At 54.2% G+C, this 14,654-nt stretch overlaps 1 protein-coding gene across 5 annotated transcripts in view; it reads left to right on the top strand.

Moving 5' to 3' along the window:
• The window catches only part of SLC5A10 (solute carrier family 5 member 10), an 86,823-nt gene extending 72,220 nt beyond the window's left edge, over positions 1-14,603 (top strand). For 2 of the 5 annotated variants that reach the window (XM_036278336.1, XM_036278337.1), the window contains 6 exons: positions 6,856-6,963; positions 9,852-10,002; positions 13,531-13,699; positions 13,867-14,082; positions 14,332-14,389; positions 14,506-14,603. In XM_036278336.1, the coding sequence (XP_036134229.1) occupies positions 6,856-6,963; positions 9,852-10,002; positions 13,531-13,699; positions 13,867-14,082; positions 14,332-14,389; positions 14,506-14,603 (800 nt within the window). Of the gene's footprint in view, positions 1-6,825; positions 6,964-9,851; positions 10,003-10,038; positions 10,059-10,357; positions 10,453-12,180; positions 12,183-13,530; positions 13,700-13,866; positions 14,083-14,331; positions 14,390-14,505 lie in introns of all 5 variants that reach the window. The other 3 variants (XM_036278339.1, XM_036278335.1, XM_036278338.1) reach the window with 3 other exon arrangements.
• Positions 14,604-14,654: the final 51 nt, after the last annotated feature.

A 14,654-nucleotide genomic window follows, 5' to 3' on the forward strand; every position in this document is an offset into this window, starting at 1 on the left:
GACTGTCTAAGCCTCTGTCCCTCCTTTGTTCATACCCCAGCACAAAGGCCCTGGGGCTCATAAGGGAGTTCTGGCTCTCAGGGGTGAAAGGCCACTAGCCCTCCAACTTCTGTGGTTACCTGCCCATAACAATAGATTCTCAGGGAGTTTTTCTAAACAGAAAAGGAGCTTACATGTGGCCTTCACCCAGTTTCTCCGGTGGTGACATCTGGTATAACCATAGTATAATAACATCACAGCAAGAAAGTTGATGTTGGTGGGACCCAGAGCTTGTTCAGATTTCACCAGTTTACATGTACTTGTAGGTGTGTGCAACCTCTTCACATGTGCAGATCTGTGTAACCACCATCACAACCAAGATGCAGAACTGTCTGTCACCACCAAACTCTCCCTCTTTCAGCCATACCCCACCCCAGCCCTAGCCCCTGGCAGCCACTGACCTGTTTTTCTGTCTCTGGCATTTATCTAGGTCGGTGTATGGTTTGATAGCTTGCTTCATTCTGTGGCTGACTAGTACTCCATGGTGTGGATGGACCCCCATTTACTTAACCATATCATCTATTGAAGGACATGTGGGTTTCCAGTTTGGGGCTATTATGAATAAAGCTGCAACGAACATTCATACACATAATAAATTATGTGTAATTTACATTCCCACCAACAATGTAGAGTGAGCCCATGTCTCCACATCCTTGCTAACACAGTATACTGCTGCTCTTGTTTCTTTTAGTCTTCCCCCATAGATGTGTGCTAGTTTCTTACTGTGGTGTGCATTTACATTTTCTCAATGACACTGACCATTTTTCATGTGCTTATTTGCTGTCCATAGGCACTCTTCAGTGACATGTCTATTCCTGTGTTTTGCCCATTTTCTAACTGGACTGTTTGGTGTTTAGTGCTGAGTTGTGAGAGCACGTTATGCGGTCTCCACACAGGCCTTTGTTAGGTCCGTGGTCTGCAGATGTACTCTCCTGTCTGTTGCTTTTGTTCCCTCCGAGTTTATAATACAGCTGATTCTTGAACAATGTGGATTAGGGGCGCTGACCTCCCATCCCATGCAGTTGAAAATCTGCATAAATTTTGATTCCCCCAAATCTTAACTACTAATAGCCTACTGGTAACATACTTGGTTAACACATATTTTGTATGTTATATGGATTATATGCTGTGTTCTTAAAATAAAGTAAGCTAGAGAAAAGAACATGTTAAGAACATCATAAGGAAGAGAAAATTCATTTAAAGTATTTATTGAAAAAAATCCATCTATAATTTCAAACCCATGTTGTTCAAAGGTCAACTGTATAATATTATCAATTATAATCACTATAGTGTACATTAGACCCTTAGAACTTACTCATAACTGGAAGCTTGTACCCCTTAACCCACATCTCCCCTTTTCCTCTGACTCCCTAACCCCTAGTAACCACTATTCTAATCTCTGTTGCTATGAGTTTGGCATTTTTTAATTCCAAATATAAGTGATATCATACAGTATTTGTCTTTCTCTGACTTATTTCACTTAGTATAATATCCTTAGGTCCATCCATGTTGCTGCAAATGGCAGGATGTCTGCCTCATGGCTGAATAATATTCTGTCAATAATATAATATATATGCATTATGTTATATGTGTTTATATGATATAAATATATGTGTATATATGTGCATATGTGTATATATATATATTTGCCATCTATATGTACTCTTCAGTGAAATTATATATGTGTGTGTGTGTATATATATATACATACATATATATAAAATCTTCTTTATCCATTTACTTGTTAATAGATAGTTAGGTTGTCTTCATATCTTGGCTATTGTGAATAATGAACATGGGAGTGCAGATATCTCTTAGAGGTAGTGTTTTTATTTCCTAAAGATATATAACCTAGAGGTGGGATTGCTGGATTATATGATAGTTCTATTTATAATTTTTGTGAGGAACCTCCCTGTTTTTCATAGTGGCTGAACCAATTTACATTCTCCCCAGCAGTGTACAAAGGTTCCCTTTTATCCACATCCTCGCCAATGCATATTATCTCTTGTCTTTTTGATGCTAGCCATTCTAGAGGTGCAAGGTGATAGTTTTTTTGTGGTTTTGATTAGTATTTCCCTGATGATTAGTGAAACTGAGGACTTTTTCACTTACCTGTTGGCCATTTGTATGTTCCTTTGGAAAAATGTCTACTCAGTTCCTCTGCTCATTTTTAAGTCAGATTGTTTTGTTTGCTATTGAGTTATATGAGTTCTTTATATATTTGGAGGTATTAACCCTTTATCAGATAAATGGTTTGCAAATGGTTTTTTCCAATCTGTAGGTAGCCATTTCATTTTGTTGATGGTTTCCTTGGCTGTGCAGAAGCTTTTTAATTTGATGTAGTCCTGCTTGTTTGTTTATTTTGTTTTTGTTTTTTTGTTTTGTTGCCTTTTCTTTCAGGGTCAAATCCAAAAAAAATCATTGCCAAAACTGATGTCTAGGAATTTGATGGTTTCAGGTCTTGTGTTCAAATCTTTCATCTATTTTGAGTTGATGTTTGTGTATGGTGTAAGAGATGGACCTAGTTTCATTCTTCTGCTTGTATCTGTCCAGTTTTTGCAACACCATTTAGTGAAGAGTCTGTTCATTCCCCACTGTACTGTATATTCTTGGCTCCTTTGTTGTAAACAAATAGACTACACATGCATGAGTTTACTGCTGGGCTCTCTATTCCATCCCATTTATCTATGTTTCTTATTTTGTGCCAGTACCATACTGTTTTGATTACTATAGCTTTGCAATACAGTTTGAAATGAAGGAATGTGATGCCTCCAGCTTTGTTTATCTTTCTTAAGATTGCTTTGGCTATTTGGGGTATATCTTATGGTTCCATATAAATATTCCAGAATTATTTTTTCTATTTTTGTGAAATATATCATTGGAATTTTTATAAGAATTGCATTGAATCTATAGCTCACTTTAGATAGTATTGACATTTTAACAGTATGGATTCTTCTAAACCCCGAGGATGGAAAATCTTTCCATTTATTTGTGTCTTCTTCAATTCTTTTCATCAGTGACATAAGTTTTCAGTACACAGATGTTTCACTTCCTTTTATTTCTAGATATTTTATTCTTTTTGATGTGATTGTAAATGGGATTGTTTTCTTAATTTCTCTTTCTGATAGTTCACTGTTAGTGTATAAACCCCCAATGATTTCTGTGTATTGATTTTGTTCCCGCAACTTGACTAAAGTCATTTCTGTAGCTTTTCTTTTCATCCTTTTCACAGGCATCTTACACAGAGCAAACATTTTTAATTTTGATGAGGTCTTATTTATCATTTTCCTTTTTTTGTATCTGAAAACTCTTCACCATGCCCTAGGTCTCAAAGATATGCTCCTATCTTTTTTCCAAAAGTGTGATAGTTTTACATGTAGATCTGTGATCTATTTCGAGTTAATTTTTGTGTAAGGGGTGAAGTTTAGGTTGGAGTTGAATTTTTGGCCCATGGATGTCCCAGAAAGGTTTCACAGAGGCGAAAACAGCTTCAGAGAATAATCTCACCCAGGACCCTAGGTAAGGGATTGGAGAGCTGAACTCAAACCGGCTGCTGTGTGCTTTTCTTCTCCCAACTGCGACATTAACATCTGGATGGCTCCCAGGGGTGAGCCAGGCCTGGTTGGGGAGTGGGGAGCATCTTGATTGACCCTCAGGGTGGTATTTCCAGGGGCCAGCCTGGGAAAGGGTCTTGCAATAAACAAACACCAGCAGAGCCTGCCATGCATTTGCTTGCGCTGGTCCCTGCTGGGCCCCAGGCTCCCCCGGGCCCACGTCATAAACTAGTCATAAACTATCGGGAGGCAGGACAGACACAAGGCGCAGAGTTGTTGGTGCCATGGAGGAGGTTGCCCTGAAGCTTCAGGAGCCCAGATACCCACAGAGTTGAGGAGAATGAGTATGGGTTCAGGAAGGAGGAAAGGGTGTTCCAGGGAGCAGGAACAGCAAGCACAGAGGCCCAGAAGTGTGGGTGAAATCGGTGGGAGTGAGGGTAGCCAAGTGGGCAGAAGTAGAGCCGCGGGATCCTTACTGCAGGAGATGGAGAGCCCCAGAAGGGTGTGAGCACGGAGAAGCAGTGGCAGATGGTGGTTTTAGAAGTTCCCTCTGCTGCTCACAGGGAGGGTGGGTTGGAGGGGCAGGGTGGTGCAGTTCCCCTCATCACGAGGCCCAGTAGCCGGACTCAGCATCAGCTGCAGGCGGGAGGACTTGGGGGAAAGGAGAGGAACAACTCCCAGGCTTCTTGTGTGGGCCTTTGGCCGGATGCAAGTGCTAATAGAAACATGGAGCCCAGGTGGGCAGCTCCTGGATCCACAGAAGCCGGGGCCCTGGCAAACCCAGAGGTCCTTGCTCAGCTCCCTGGCCCTCACTGTCCAGGGACTGTTCTCTCCTGAGTTGGCACATTCGGGACTTTGTTTAAGTGGCATCACCTCTGCTGCTGTCATGAAGGAGGGGTTGTTCTTTCTTGAAGTTCAGCACAAACACTTGGGCAGGTGAACTGAGCCAGCCGTGCTCAGAGGCGGTGCCCCATGGGCTGAATAAACTGAGCCAGAATCTCCTGACTCAGGCTTTCGGAGCGATTATGTGTCTGTGACTCTTCATGTCCCTCCCAGGAGGGCTGGGTCCTCCGGGCACCAGAGCCAACCAGTCCAAGCCTAGAACTTGTCAGGAGGGACCCATCACCTATCCTCTGAATGCTGGACCCTAGTCACCCCAGAGTCCTGCCATGGGGCCCTGGGCTCTGTTCTTGGTCTGATTGCGTGTCACAGGCAAGTTATGCCTTCTCTGCGGGGAGGTGGGACGGGGGCGGGTAGAGGGGGAAGCTGGATGGAACAGTGCCTGAACTCCTTCATGGGTCTTTCTGGGATCCATTCTCCCTCTCTTTCTTTTCTCCTGTCCCTTTCCTACTTTCTCACTAGCTTATTCACGCATTCATTCACAAATGTTCACAGAGCATTTCTTTAGCACCCCTCCCTGAACTAGGTGATACCTGGGACTGGGAAATAATTCAAACCCATTGTCCACCCTTGGGGAGCACCCAGTCTGGTAGGGAAGATAAAATATGCAAGCAAACAACTGTGGTTCAACCCTTGGCCTAGGAGCATTTAGGAGGAAGCTACTCTGCCCTGGGGGAGAGTGGGGAGGGAGTCAGGGAAAGTCTCAGAGGACAAGCTCTTTGCAATGGGCTGTGAAGTGGGAGGTAAACACAGGAGGGATGGGGCACCCGGAGGAGGAGTTGAAATGCCGGGTGTGTATGAGAAAATACAAACAGGTCAGGGCGGCTGCTGCATGGGTGCTGGATGGGTGGACCTGGGACCAGCTGTCAAGGGCCTGGAATGCTGTGGAAAGGATTTTTTTCCCCAGAAAGCCATGGGCTCCAGGGACGGGGGAGGGAGGATAGGGGACCATCACTGGGACAAATGGGGAAAGGGGGTGAATCTGATTGGACACACTGAGTGCAAGGTGCCTGGGGGATGACAGGGAGCAGTTGTAGAAACCTGGGCTCCAGAGAGGCTGGAGGTAGGGCCTGGGTGAGGGACGCTGCTGCTCCAGCCCTTCTGACCTAGAGGAAAGGATCTGAGACACACACCTGCCCCTGTGGGTTGAGCATCTGAGAAGGGACCTTTCAGAAGGGGCATTTGGAGGGGGCTCTGCTTAACCCAGGAGTGCCCTGTCTGCACAGGGAGCCCCGAGCTGCGAGAACATTGATGCCTGCTTTACCCCGAATAGGCCTGTGTGGCCCAGCAGCTCCTTCCATCCCTCTGGTCACCATCCGGGCAGCTTCTGCTCTAAGTTTCCTGTAACTGCCATCTCTTCCTGTGCTCCGAACTCCGCGGGCCTCTGACGAACATCCCAGGGGAACGGAGCCAAAGGTGTTTTAAAAAGTGTTCCCTGGAGGAACACGTGCACATGGGGTTAGTGTTACTTGTCACCTACACTGTGCTTATGAGCCAGGCGGAGGTGGACCCCCAACTGCGCGGGCGGTGGAAGAGCAAACCCCACCAGACAGAGGCTCCCGGGGTACTTCCCCCAGGGCAGCCCCTGGACAGTGCCGCGTTTCCGCCCCAGACAGGCTCTTCCAGCAGCTGGCAGGGAAGGCCTGGGTTTAGGTTCTGTCCAGGGCTGGCTGAGGAGGACATTCACTAAGTCCTCCATCCACTCACCAGGTGAGCTGTGTGGGGGACGGCCAGAGCGAGCAAGTCCAAGTCCCCAGCCTTACCAGACTCTCCACTAGGAAAGAGGCAAGAAACAAGCCTGCCCACGTCGTCCAGGGGAGAGGAGGGGGAGAAGGGCAGAGAGCATTGCTTCAGCGGCGGCCGGCCTCTGGGAAGGCCTGGGGGAGCCACTGCAGCCGGAGGGCCAGAGGCCTCAGCTGAGGGAGCCCGGAGGGAGAGGACCCTGAGGGCCGGCCCAGGGGCCGGAGGGGCTCGAGCACTGCGGCATGAGAGCTCCCAGGGCAGGGAGAGGCCTCTGGAAGCTCCTGGACACAGTTCAGGGCGAGGGTCCGGGAAATGCCCCTCCCCTGGTGCTCCCATTCCAAGGTTGGGGGAAGGTTTGCCCTTTTGGGGCTGGGGGCAGAAAGGCAGAAGGCAGAGTCGTCAGGGCCTTAGCGACCAGAGTAGCTCTCAGAGGCGAGCCCCCTCCTTGTGAGCCAGACCAGGAAACACGCCCAGGGCCAAGCAGCAGCTGGTCAGAGGCAGGGACAAAGCAGTCCGGCCAGGCTCCAGCCCTTGGCCCAGGTGACCCCGCCCAAGTGCTCCTGTTGGTCTGAGGGGCAGTGTGGGACAGTGTGGGACTCTGGGCACCTCTCTCACACAGACGACGTGGGCTGCGTGATGCCGTCCGAGTGTCTGCGGGCCTGCGGGGCCGAGATCGGCTGCTCCAACATTGCCTACCCCAAGCTGGTCATGGAACTGATGCCCACCGGTGAGCTTCTGGGGGGCCTGGTAGGGATCAGCGACAGGGCTGTGGGGGCCATTCTGGACCCAACGTGATGCCGTGTGGCATCCAGATAGGATGTTCTGCTCAGCGGGGAAGGGAAGACAGTGCTTATAATAGAAGCCCTCATGTAGTGCTCACAATGCGCCAGGCACCCATTCCTGGCTCCCCCAGGAAACTGCCTGTTATCGTCCCCATCTAATTTATTGATTTTCTTGTTAATCCACATCCAAGGATAATTTTTTCATTGATTTTTTTTTTAGAGAGAGAGAATGGAAGGGAAAGAGGGAGGGAGGGAGGGAGGGAGAGAGAGAGAGAGAGGCATCTTTGTGAGAGAGACATATAGACGGTTTCCTCCCAAACATGCCCTGATCAGGGCTGGGGATGGAACCTGCAACCCAGGTCCATGCCCTTGACCAGGAATCAAATCCATGACCCGTCAGTGCCCGGGCCAACGCTCCAGCCACTGAGCCGCGCCGGCTAGGGCCTCGTCCCCAGTTTAGAGGTAGGGAAACTGAGACGCAGAAAGGTTAAGCGACTTGTGAGCAAAGTCAGGGGGCAAGTGAGTTGCAACGCTTCGATCTGAACCTGGATAATCTGCCTCCAGAGCATGTCCTCGCAACCTGTGTTGTCCCGTCCCTCGAGAAAGGGACGGGACACTTTCTCTTCTTTCAGGCCCACTGGGTGCCAAACACTTTTACAACTTGCTGCTCTCTTTTAAGGCTGTGAGGTAGAGCTATTAGCTGCATCCTACAGATATGGAAACTGAGGCACGGGGGTGGGAGTTAGTGCTTGTCCAAGGCTACAGAGTGGCTGGGACGCAAACCCCAGTCTGTCTGGCCCCAAGCCCACTGCTTACTCTGCCGAGATCAGGAACTCAATCCCCCCCCCCCCCTCGCCTTGAACCTTCACCTCTGCCTCCCCCTGAGACTCTGTGCCAACAGGTAAAACCAGGGTTTGGGCCTTTTCCATGTTTCTCGTGGCAGCAGTGGACCTGCCGGTGTGATATGGGGTGATGAGGGCCCAGCCACAGGAAGGGTGCAGCAGACAACAGCGGGGGTGTGGGAGGCCCCACCTAAGCAGGAGGAGGCAGCTTTCTGAGACCCTCTACAGCCCGGTTTCACTTCTTGATTCCCAGACCCTGTGGGCCCAGCCCCGCCCTCTGGCCGCCCTGTGGAAGCTGCCCAGCCGGCCCAGCCTTCCCTCCCTCCCAGGAGCCCAGTCCAGGGGATGTTCGCGCACAGACCTGGGATCAGATCTTGGCTCTGCCACTTGTTGGCTGAGATATGTGGGGCATGTCACTTCCCTGCTCAGAGCTCTGGTGTCCTCATTTGTGAATTGGAGATAATGACATCTACCCACCCTCAGCGTTGTTGCTGGGATTAAACATAATTGAGGGAGCTGCCTTGGCTGCGGTGTGGGTTCCTTGCTGGGCCCTGCCCTGTCCTTCTGTTCTGGGGACTGTCTCAACCCCCAGCACGGACACCCAGCTGCCACTGGGCTGCAACCCCTCTCTAGGCCTTGAGCTCCCTGTCTGAAAAATGGGTGGAGAATAGCCCTGAGTTAATCCACTTCTCTGAGCAAGAAAAGGAGGTGGTCCGGCTGCTGTGGCTCAGTGGTTGAGCATCGACCGACCCATGCACCAAGAGGTCGCCGGTTCAATTCTCGGTCAGGACACATGCCCGGATTACTGGGCCCAATTCCCAGTGAGGGGTACGTGGGAGGCGGCTAATCAATGTTCTCTTTCATCGATGTTTCTCTCTCTCTTCCTCTGCCTTCCTCTCTCTCTAAAAATTAATAAAGGAAAAAAAATTTTTTTTAAAGAAAAGGAGGGTGGAGAGATAGATGTTTTTGGGAAACACTGTTTTGAACTCACTTTCCCTTGGGCCCATCCCAGTCAGCCTGACAAATGGACAGCTGGTCAGATGCAGAGCCTGGCGACCCCACCAGGCAGCAAGCGGCACCTGTAAGGCTGTGCCCTCCCTGTCACATGTCCCAGGACGGGGCGGAGGACAGGCAGGGGACCTGTGGAAGTGGTGGGTGGGGAGTGCGGGGTGGTTAGACACTTGAAGCAAAAGCATAAGCTGCCTTGAGACAGACTTGCATCAAGACCCAGCGAAGGGAGGCTGGACCAGCATGGAGCCCTGGAGCCCTGAGTCCTCCTCACCCTCAGCCCCTCCTCAGCCCAGGACTCCCAGAAGGCTTTGCACAGCAGGGCCTCGCCCTTGGGGGGGGGGGGGCATCACTCATTTTTAGCCAATCGCAAGTGGATTTTTCTATCCCCCATTAAGATGGGGAACCAACATCTCCTTTCCCACAGAGCCAACAAGAAAGGGCCCAGTCCCCTGTCCCAGCGGCTAAGCCACTGCACCCTGCCCAGAGCGTGACCTCCAAGCCGAGGGTCCCATCCCAGGCCTTCCTCAGTCCCCACTCCCCGCAGAGTTCTGCCTCCGGCCTGCTCCTGGTCCCGGGCATCTGTCTTCCCTCTCTGAGCTTTCACGTTCTCACCTGTCACGCGGTAGATACCCTCCGTCAGGTGAAGTCGTGGGTACAACGTGTGCTGCGAACTGCAAGGCTCTGCAGAAATGAGGCTGATAACACACAGCAACGGAAGCAGTTAGAGTTGTGACTGTTTTTGCCGGCAAAGCCACAGGCACAGGAAGCACATCGTTCTCAGCCTCCTGGTTCTGGGTCTCCCTCCCCTCACCTCGAACACCTCGGCCTCCTCCCCCCAGGCCCCACGCTGGCAGGGACTTGTGGGTGGCGGCTCAGCACACGGTGCTGATGGTGGGGGCGCACACCGGGGACGCGGGCAGGAGGGGCTGGGGGCCCAGGGCGAGGGCCAGGCGGGGGCCACAGCCGTGTCTGACCCACAGGTCTGCGGGGACTGATGATCGCGGTGATGATGGCCGCACTCGTGTCGTCGCTGACCTCCATCTTTAACAGCAGCAGCACGCTCTTCACCATGGACATCTGGAGGCGGCTGCGGCCTCGTGCAGGCGAGCGGGAGCTGCTGCTGGTGGGACGGTACGGTGAGGGTGCTGGCACCCGGCAGGGGCTGAGAAGTGGGCTTCCCCAGCCTCATGCCAGCCCAGGGCCCCTCCCTGCCCCGAAGGCAGGCTTTGAGCATGACTAGAAGTTTGTCAGTTGGACAAGGGGGGCTACCAGGAAGGAGAGAAGAGCCCGGAATGTCCTGTCCATCCACCTCCCACACTGCTCTCCCGGCCACCCCTTCACCGTCCCAGCCCTCCTCCGGGGTGCACCCCTCCCCTGAGCGCCATCTCCAAAGGAGGGCTCCCTCCTTGAGCCGTCCCAGAGACCTTCCTGTCTTCCCCAGATCTGCGCCCCCAGTCCTTACTGACTCCCACTGCTCCAAAGGGACCCCCGAGCCAGAGCTCAGCAATGACCACACTCAGGCCAAAGCTGCCCCTCCGGCCCCTGTGCCGCTGGCCCACTGCGCTTCTGCCCATTTTCCTAGCCCTGCTTGTCCCCCCCTCTTACCTCGATGACTCACCCCAAGAGTTCCCTCTTCAGCCCTCCCTGACACCGCTGACCAGGGATGAGCCCCTCTCCCCTCAATGCCTCCCAAAAGGGACCATTGCTAGATTCCTTCACAGAACGTGTGACGCGTTAATAGGTCCAACTTGTCTCCCCAGTGCCTCTCCCCACAGGAGCAGACAGAGGGCTGTACCGCCCAGCCCTCCATCCCCATGGGTGGCCGACCGGCAGTCCTCTGGGGTAAACTCAGCAATGGATGGAGTTGGTCTCCGAGTGTGCGTGTGACTGTTTACTCCCTCTCTCAGGTCCCCACCTCTTGTCTCCTGCTGAGCCAGATGGCTCCTACTCCACTGATTGAGGGGCCGGCCTTCTGGTGCTGAGCTTGACCAACAGTACACGCTCTGCCCGCCAGCCCCTGGCGCCCGGCGGCAGGGAGGGGTCCCCCAGAGCTCCAGGCAGTTGTCCTGGTGATGCAAAGCAGTCAGCTTCTATGGGAAGGGCCCTGTTGGGACACGCCAGACAGCAGGCAGGTGTGAGCTCATCTGCAGGCTCAGAGCCTCCACAGCAAGGAGCCTCCCTCCAGCCTTGCAGGGCCCCGGTGTCAGCACCTTGCCCGCCTCTCCCTGTCACGTGGCTCCTGGCCTGCCTGTCGGCTCTGTCCTGGAGCCCACCGCTGACTGACAGACTTTCTCCCTAAGCCTGCCCGTGTTGGCCATTCTGGAAATTGGGACGTCCACGCCTTCCTGTCGCTGTGGCCTCAGCCCTCTGGTTGGGACACTGGTGCCCTCGGAGTCTGCCTGGGGGCCCCCATGTGCCCTGCCTGCTCGTTTCTAGCCTCCTCAGAAGCAGGCTTCTCTCCTGCTCCCGCCTGAAGCCAAAGTCATGAACTGGCCTCTCCTCTGTGCCAGCTCACTCCAGCCACTGTGCCCTTGACCCTCATTCCCAGCTCTTCTACCCAGTCAAGCCCCACCCTGCCCTCCTCAGGCCCTGCCAGCCTCCTGGGCACAAGGCTGTGCGGGCAGACGGCTCCCCTTCTCTGGGCCCAGGTTTCCCAGCTGCCAGTCTGGTGGGGTGGAAAGGGCCCGATGCCAGGGTTCAGCTCCACCGACAACTCCAGCCTCCTCTGGCCTAAAGCAACACCGTTCCAGCTGTGTTCCCTAAGCCGTGCGGGGTCTGGGATGCGGAAGCCTCGGTTCAAGGGATATGGGACTTACACAGGGGCAGCAGAACTCTCCCAAAGCCGCGGAGGAGGCCACAGTGGGGCAGGACCAGCAAGGGCATGCTGGTGACCCCAGGCCAGAGGAGGTGTCCCAGGTCTGGGGGCCCTGATCCTTGCAGCCCCAGGCCCAATCCCCATCCTTCTGCTCCTTGGTTCCCTCCCTTGCTACCCCTTCTGTCTCTCTTCTCTATTACTTGCAAGTAGTGCCCGAGGCCTCCTGGTGCCCTGCCTTGATCCAGGCAATATGGGAATCCAGAGAGCTCTCAGAGCTCCCCAACCTCAGACCTGAGGGGGCTCCCTGCACCACAGCTACAGCCCAGGACAATGGAGGGGCCGGTCACCCTGCCAGCTGTGCCAGGAAGGCATCCTGGCAGAGGAAGGCCTCGAGCTGGGCCTGGGAAGAGGAGACGTTTGCCGGGACAGGAGCTGAGAATGGCGTTCCAGGCAGAAGGAAGAGCCCCTGGGTTGGGGTCCCTCTGACAGCCCAGTGGTAGCTGAATCAGAAGAAGAAACCTGCTCTGGCTGGTTTCTCAGGGGTTAGAGCGTCGGCCTGCGGTCCAGAGAGACCCGGGTTCAGTTCCCGCTAAGGGCATGTACCTCGGTTGCAGTTTGTCCCCGGCCCTGGTTGGGTTGTGCAGGTGGCAGCCACTCGATGTGTCCCTTTCACGTCAATGTTTCTCTCTCTCTCTCTCTTCCTCACCCTCCTGCTCTATCTGAACAAAAAATGGAAAAATGTCCTCGGGTAAGGATAAAAAAAAAAGAAGAAGAAGAAGAAACCCTAGCCCTGGCCGGTGTGGCTCAGCTGGCTGAGCATCATCCTGTGCACCAAAGCGGGTTGGGTTCGACCCCCAGTCAGGGCGTGTGTGGAAGGCTCTCTCTCTTCCTCCCTTCCTCAGGGAGACGGCGGGAAGGTCAGGGCACCCCTCGAGGCTGGGCTGGCAGAGATGCTGAGTCTGGTGTTGGACTTCAGGAGCCTCAGTGAGGAGGGCCGACGGGATGGGTGTTAATGGAGCCTGCTGAGCCTTTGAAGAGGGCAGTGCCCGTGCCTGCCAGGCTAAGGGTTAATTAGCCTTAATCATGGTGGAACCTCCTTCCTCCACCCTCTCCCTGAGGCCCAGAAAGGAAAAAAGGGAGGCAGGTGGGCAGGTGGGCAGGCAGGCAGGCAGGAAGGAGGACCCACCCCAACTGCACACATAGCCCTGCTGTTCAGGGCTCCAGGGGGTCTCATCCACCACCCACTTTAGGGATGAGGGGCACCCAACTGACATAGGGCCAAAGGGTGCTCCGCCAGGGAGGAGTAGATGGAACACTTCACTCAACCTCTGTCCTTTCACCTGATTCACACACCCCTTCAAGGCTCTAGGGCTCCCTCCCTCTGGAAGCCCTCCCGGATTGATGCTGTCTCTGGGCTCGCTGAGCCCAGCCCTGAGCACAGGTGACAGGCTAATACATCTTCTTTGCCAGGGCCCACTCATTGCCAGGTCTGGGCTCCTGGTACAGTGCCCTGTACTCAGGGGGGCTCTTGTTGAATGAATAGTTTGTTGCGTGAACAAGCGAAGCCTGTCTCTGTTGTGGAGGAGCCTTCTCCCAGAGGGGAGGCAGGAGCTGAAAGGAGTCCATGCAGGGGGGGGCGGGGGGAGGGCTCATTCTAGCTGGTGGACATCTCGTGGAAGGGCTTGGAGTGGGCAGGACTGGCCAGGTCCCTGGAGGAGTGGGCCACATCAAGGAGAAAGCCGGAGCTGGGGCAGCATGCAGGGCACACAGTAGTGGCGAGGTGGGGTGGAGGGAGTGGTAAAGGAAGGGCCTCTGTGACCAGCACACCCTCTGCCTGCCCATAGGCTGGTCATCATCGTGCTCATCGGCGTGAGCGTGGCCTGGATCCCTGTCCTGCAGGGCTCCAACAGCGGGCAGGTCTTCAGCTACATGCAGTCAGTGACCAGCTCCCTGGCCCCCCCAGTGACAGCGGTCTTCGTCCTGGGCGTCTTCTGGAGGCGTGCCAACGAGCAGGTGGGTGGGAGGAGAGCTGGGGTGAAGACGAGATATGGGGGCCGGGCTCCTCGGTTCCTTTCTGGGATGGGCGGCAGCTTGTTTGAATCTTCCCCTGCCGCCTGTGTGCGGCTGGGAGAACCCTGGCCCTCCCCCGTGGCCCCAGCTGCCCTGCCTCCTGTCCCCAGGGGGCCTTCTGGGGCCTGATGGCGGGGCTGGCGGTGGGTGCCTCAAGGCTGGTCCTGGAGTTCCTATACCCAGCCCCTCCCTGTGGCGACGTGGACACTCGGCCGGCCGTCCTGGGCAGCATCCACTACCTGCACTTCGCTGTTGCCCTCTTTGCACTCAGTGGGGCTGTGGTGGTGACTGGGAGCCTGCTGACACCCCCACCTCCGGCGGCTCAGGTAAGCCTGCCCTGACCCTGGCACCGACCCCTGTCCATCTCTGACTCAAGTTCCATTCTGACCCCTGGCCCTCTCTGACTCAAGAACTGTCTAGCTTTTGACTTCTAACCCAGTCTGGCCCTGGCCCCTGGCCCTTTTTAACTCAGCTGCTCTCTTTCGTCACTGACCTCTGATCCCATTTGGGTCTACCTCTCCACCCCACCCTGCCCCCCATCCTGCCACACCCCCGTCCCTATGCATTTCCTGCAGATCCGGAACCTTACCTGGTGGACTCTGGCAAAGGACTGGCCCCCAGGAGCCAAAACAGGTATGAATGTGGCCCTAGGCACCCCTTGCTCCACCCCTGGGGCTGGGGTTGGAGGAGTGGGGCACCAGGTGTGGCCCTGTGACCCTCATCTGTCCCTCTCTCCCCACCCCCTTCAGGTGACACCAAGAAGCAAGCTTTCTGGGCCCGTGTCTGTGGCATCAATGCCATCCTTCTCATGTGCGTCAACATCTTCTTCTATGCCTACTTCGCCTGATGTTGCCCTCTGGGCAGGCCTCAGAGCCTTGAGGGCCACCCCATGCCTAAT

Source organism: Molossus molossus, unplaced genomic scaffold (assembly GCF_014108415.1).
Source record: "Molossus molossus isolate mMolMol1 unplaced genomic scaffold, mMolMol1.p scaffold_m16_p_27, whole genome shotgun sequence".
NCBI lineage: Eukaryota > Metazoa > Chordata > Mammalia > Chiroptera > Molossidae > Molossus > Molossus molossus.